Below are 5622 nucleotides of genomic sequence, written 5' to 3'. Positions count from 1 at the left end.
CCTGGTCAAGACATATTCTTACAAGCTTCATCTTTATTTCAGTTGAAAGTTTTTTCTGATGTTGATTGGGCCTCGTGCCTTGATTCACGAAATCCAGTACAAGCTTTTGCGTTTTTCCTGGTTAGACTCTTGTTTCTTGTCTCTTGGAAAGCCAAGAAGCAAAGCACTGTCTCTTGATTTTCAACTAAGGTGGAATATCGTGCATTGGCTGCCACAACTAGTGAGTTGCTTTGGTTACATCACTTACTTTCTGATTTACAGATCGCTTCAAATCAACCAACTCTGATATTTTGTGATAATGATGTTGCTATTCACGTTGCCACTAATCCGATGTCTCATGAGCGTACGAAGCACATTGAACTAGATTGTCATTTTGTTCGTGATCATGTTGCCAAAGGAACTGTGAAGCTCATGCCAATTCTGTCTTTTTCCCAGCTAGCAGACATCTTTACAAAGTCTCTTTCTCCTTCTGTTTTTCTTCCTCTACTGTCCAAGATGGATGTTGTTAACTTCCTCACTCCATCTTGGGGGGGAGTATTAGAGTTAATTTAATCATTGTATTCTAACTAGAGTTAGTTTCTAACTCATCTGTATCTTAATGTATATATTTGCCTTTGTACACTTTAATAAAATGAGGGGAAATATTTTATCAAAGACTCATGACTCAACATACAATGGACTAATCTTATACTGGCACGTATGGGGTTTTTCTTGCATTGTCACTATTTATTCATCGCTTCCTGCCTCTTTGGATAGACTGAATAGAGAAAAACTTTCTGCCATTTGTGCATTTCTTCTTCCATATTTATGGTATAATTAAGCTTACTATCATGGTATTAGTTGACTGATAAAATTTTCTTTTATTATAGTAGATAAGCATTGATATTCTTTTCTTATTTGTTGTAGATTTTTTTGACTGATCTTTTTCTTATTTGTGTTGTTGTCATTGGTGTTTTTTTGCCTTATGAAGATTGTATTTAATTTAGTCTCATATGTGGTTTTAGGGCAAGACGTATTTTTTGTCTCAAGGGTCGATTGACAGAAAGACAGTCTCGTGTGTTCTGTATGGCTACCTAATTAATACGATATTAAGAAGATGTATGGTTATTTTGAAGCTTGGTATGTCCAAGTAGATTCTTGCAGTGTTGTGATAAAGTGTTGGTTGAGTGTTCTTTCAACTAGTAGGTGAAAAAAGAGGTGGAGTCGTTGGAAGCAATATTAGTGTTAGGAGAGCCTAACTTGCTCACTAGTATTCAATCATGTCTAGTCTAATTCTATGTAATCTTAGTTAAAGTGTATATTGTAAAACTAGGTTACATTCCAGTGGATCTCTTTTCATCTAGGTGAAAGCCTTCCAGACGTAGGGGTGATTACACCAAATTGAGTAAACAAGTCTCTATGTGCATATTCTACTTTTGCTTCTGTTTGTCTGTCTCTACTATTGTTAGTGACATTTTTCCTAGTTTGTGGAATTATTGTGATTCACCTCATTTTTACTTACCAAAGTTAAATTAATATCTTAGAACCTTAGAACCTAAGAAGAGACCAACCTTAGAACCTCATATGTGACTAACTTAACTGAAGTTAAATTAACATCTTCCTCAAATAATAAATTAATAGCACCCAAGATAACATGTAATATGCCTAAAAAGTCATTTCATTTATACAAGGGCTAACAAGAGAAATAGCATTTTTGAAACTTTCATTTTTGAAAATAGCAAGAAAATGCATATTTTTTTTAAAAAAATTATAACCACTTAGATTTTTTTGGTATTTAAAATATATTTTATTTAAAAGAAAATTGATTCAACCTTCCAACGACTAAGATATAGTCCAACCCCCTAAAAAAATCCAAATATGTTAATGAAAATTTTTAATTACACTAGACTTAAATATGTTGAGGGGCAATTTGGGACAAATAAAAAGTAGGAACACGTGAATATTAGAGTTTTGGTATAATTCAAAATCCAAATTCATTTTGTCGAAATCTTAAATCAAGCTCTAAAGGATGATATGGAGCCCAATTTCCCCTTAAAACAATTTTACAATGGACCGGGATGTCAACAAGGCCCATGGGCCAAACCAGTGGGCCTGGCAACCGACAGGCTTCGGGAATCGTCGACGTAAAGCAGGATGCCAAACACCATCACAATAAAATTAAATTTGTTTTATAATATTTTGAAACAAACAAAACTACACTCGAAACAAAAAAATTCTGTGAATTGATTCTAAAAATTCCAACACTATCACAATTATTAATGGTGAGCCGTGCTCATGTATTATGTGGTGAGTAAGGCAATTACCATACAAATTTCAAATAATAGGTGTTACAAATATAACAATCAAATTAAAGTATTAGTAGAGATAGGACAATACAAATAATATGAAAAGAAAAAATTAGAGATATAGTAAATTTTAGATATAACATTGTGAGCAGTGATATACCATGTCATTGGTAGAAGTCTATCAATAATAGATCATATTGTCGGTAGAAATCTAACTCACTAATAAACTTTACTATATTTCTATTTTTTTTTTAAATGTCATATATTTAATTATTATCCTAAAAGAGTTAACCATTTCAATTATCCTACCAACTAGAATTAACCATTGCAATTATCCTACAAATTATCGATCAGATATTGGTTAAAAAAATATGCATGCTCCAAATTTCTTATTTATTATAATTTTTTCTATTAATTATGATAATTACTGAATTACGCATATACACGTCTATCAGAATTGCATCTCTTTCATAATTGTTTTATGACAAAATTACTTTTTACCTTTTTTGTACAATAAAATTTGACATTGGCCTATAAGCTCTCATACAAATTCTTAAAGATAAGTAAATAGACATTAATTTTCTAACAAATGACTCAATCAAATTTAAAATAGGAGTGTTCAGAAAACTCGATGACCTGAAAAAATCGATCAACAAACCAATTCGTGTGTTTTGGGTTGGACTATCAACTCATTTAGGTTGGGTTGAGTTCAAATAAATGAAAATTTGATGGATTGAATTGGTTCATGGATTCACCTAAAATAACTCGACAACACGAATTTATTATTAATTTTATATTTTATTATTTTTCTTACTTATGATACAAGTATACATATTTATTTTATTTTTATTTTTATTTTATTTCATTATTTTTTTAATTATTCTCCAACAATTCTTAAAAATATATTTTTAGCACTTTGGAAAGAAAATTTTCACCAATATATGAAAATAATTAAATCAAAATTTTACTTATTAACATTTTACTTCTTTTTAGAACAAGATTTTAAATATATAACTTGAATAATCCGAACGAACCTAACCCAAATTTTCTAGGGTTAGGTTAGGTTGGATTAATTTTTTAATAAGGGTTATTTGAATTTAAGAAATTTACGACTTGAATAATTGGGTTGGACTTAAAAAGCCGTTCAGCTCAATCCAGTCCAACCCACGAACACTCCTATTCAAATGTTTCGTAATAAAGTTTAATTAGGTAGAAATGACTATCGGACTTGAACCATTAGGTGGTCCAAAATTTTCTTTAACTCAATAAATTAACATAAAATTCATACTCTCTATGAATCCTTGACTTAAGTCAACTATACACCTGTTGGAAATACTTTTTCTACATTTTTTTTTTTCTAATTTAGATATATTACCCAAAGTTGAAAAGAAAAAAAAAAAAAAGAAATAAAACAAAAAACAAACAAACCTGACTTTCAACCCTAAGAAGGAGGCCTCTACTGAGCTAATGTACAGATTGAGATGTTTTTGTCTTTATTAAGGAATTTGCAGTGCAATTTGAAACTTAAGAACAGCCTACAACAAGTACACTAACTCATCTAGAGTATGAACCAACAATACATCGACAACATGTCGTTCAATCTCCATGCATAATTCTTCCAACGCTTCAGATTCATCCACATTCTTAATCTTAGCCGTCCATTTTGCATCTCTTATATCTTTCTCTGCCAATCTGCATATCCTTTCCACCAATTCACCATAATCGTAATCTCTGTTATTCACACCAATTTGCATCTCATCTGTAGAAATTCATAATTAAAACCCAAAAAAAAAACCCACATTTTGAAATCAAGATTTAATGAATGATTTTAAAATGGTTAAATTTATTTCATCATTTTTAAATTTAGAATTTTTAATTATTCAAAACTAAAATTACATTTAAATGTGTAAGATTAAATATTAAATTAATTTAAACGATTAATAACATGTTTTGAAAATGTTAAAATCACTTTAGGTTGAGAATTACTTCAAAACATGGTTTTAATAATTTAAATTAAATTGAATTATATGAAAATTATATTTAAAGATATAAAATCAAAATACTAAAACAACTCTGAGTGAATAAAAATATGTTTTTAGAGTGATTTTAAATAGGTTTTTAAAATCAATTCCGCAAATGGAACTTAAATAATTTTGGGATTTTAAAGTTTAACCTGAGAAATCGATTCTGCCGACATCAAGAACCGAAACTGGACTGGAATTTTCCGGGTCGGGTTCGATGTCGGGTTTCTGCCCGACATGACGAACGTTATTCTTCTTCTTCTTGTCGAGCTCCGTTCCAATGGCGGCTTTCTTTGGCTTTGTGGGCTTCTTCCGAGTCACAACACCGTCATTTTTGGGGATACTCTGTTTGTATTTGTATTTACACGAAGGTAAAACAGAGACCGAATCTTTACCCATGCTGCATTTTTTACTCTCGGTGAATTTCTTTCTATTTACCCTTCTTGGCTCGTCTTTAAGCTTCGAAATCTTGATATCATTCCTCGCATTTTCCTTCTTCTTCTTCTTCGTCTTCTTCAAATCATTACTACTCTGTTCATTACTCTGTTTCCCTTCCTCAAGACGCTGCGTTTCGGGTTTCTTCAAATTGGAATCAATTCCGTAGCTGTCGAAATAATCCTTAGCGTAAAGAACAAAGAAATGGTTGTGTGGGTTCAATGGTGGGACCTCACGAAACGAAGCGGAGGTTCGGATTCGGCGGTGGTGGGCTTGGTTCGAGTCGAAATCGAGCAAATAATCAGCGAAATTCACGGACTTACTCCGCGAGACCGCACCTGGTCTGGCTCGATGGTTCGGGACCCAATTGGCGTCTGGAAGCGAACTCAAGCCCATCAGCCGAGCCACCACGCCCGGCCCGGACTCGGCCGCTCGAGCCACAAGTTTAGCCTCTGCTTTTGGTATGTCAAACTGTGATTCGTTTAGAGCTTCAGATGGGTGAGTGGGAAGGTTGCCAGTGCAAAGAAGCCGCCGCAACATGCCGGAAAAGCAGCCGGGATTGGGGTCGCCGGAGTTCGGCATTGTTAAAAATGCAAGGAGAAATTCGAAGGAAAAAGGGAGAATATGATTATGAATGAGAAGAGAGAAGAATAGGGAATAGAGGATTATAATAGGTGGTTTTTTAGGTGGTTGAATTCACACCAGAAAAATAAAAGGGTAAAAGGGAATGGTAAAGGTAGTGCCAATGACTGACAAACCCTATCGGCTAATGCATACACTATTGCAATAAAGTTAATTAAGAGCTTAAGACAAACTTACCTTTCATGGCTTTTGTCTCGATCTCTCATAGCCTCTTTTTACAGTAAAAATCCAAAAGTTCG

The 5622-nt window shown here is 33.0% G+C and overlaps 1 protein-coding gene across 1 annotated transcript; it reads right to left on the bottom strand.

The window, feature by feature from the left end:
- Positions 1–3755: 3755 nt before the first annotated feature.
- Positions 3756–5622, bottom strand: LOC120091377 (uncharacterized). Its single transcript, XM_039049379.2, has 2 exons — positions 4459–5622; positions 3756–4044 (listed from the first exon to the last, which is right to left on the bottom strand). Exons 1-2 carry the CDS (start codon positions 5321–5323, stop codon positions 3821–3823), a joined length of 1089 nt encoding a protein of 362 aa, XP_038905307.1. The 5' UTR covers positions 5324–5622; the 3' UTR covers positions 3756–3820.

Source organism: Benincasa hispida, chromosome 11, assembly GCF_027475165.1.
Source record: "Benincasa hispida cultivar pf3 chromosome 11, pf3_genome.v1.1, whole genome shotgun sequence".
Classification (NCBI taxonomy): Eukaryota; Viridiplantae; Streptophyta; class Magnoliopsida; order Cucurbitales; family Cucurbitaceae; genus Benincasa; species Benincasa hispida.
The sequence above is the reverse complement of the archived record's forward strand: the minus strand, read 5'-3'. Positions and strand labels throughout refer to the sequence as shown.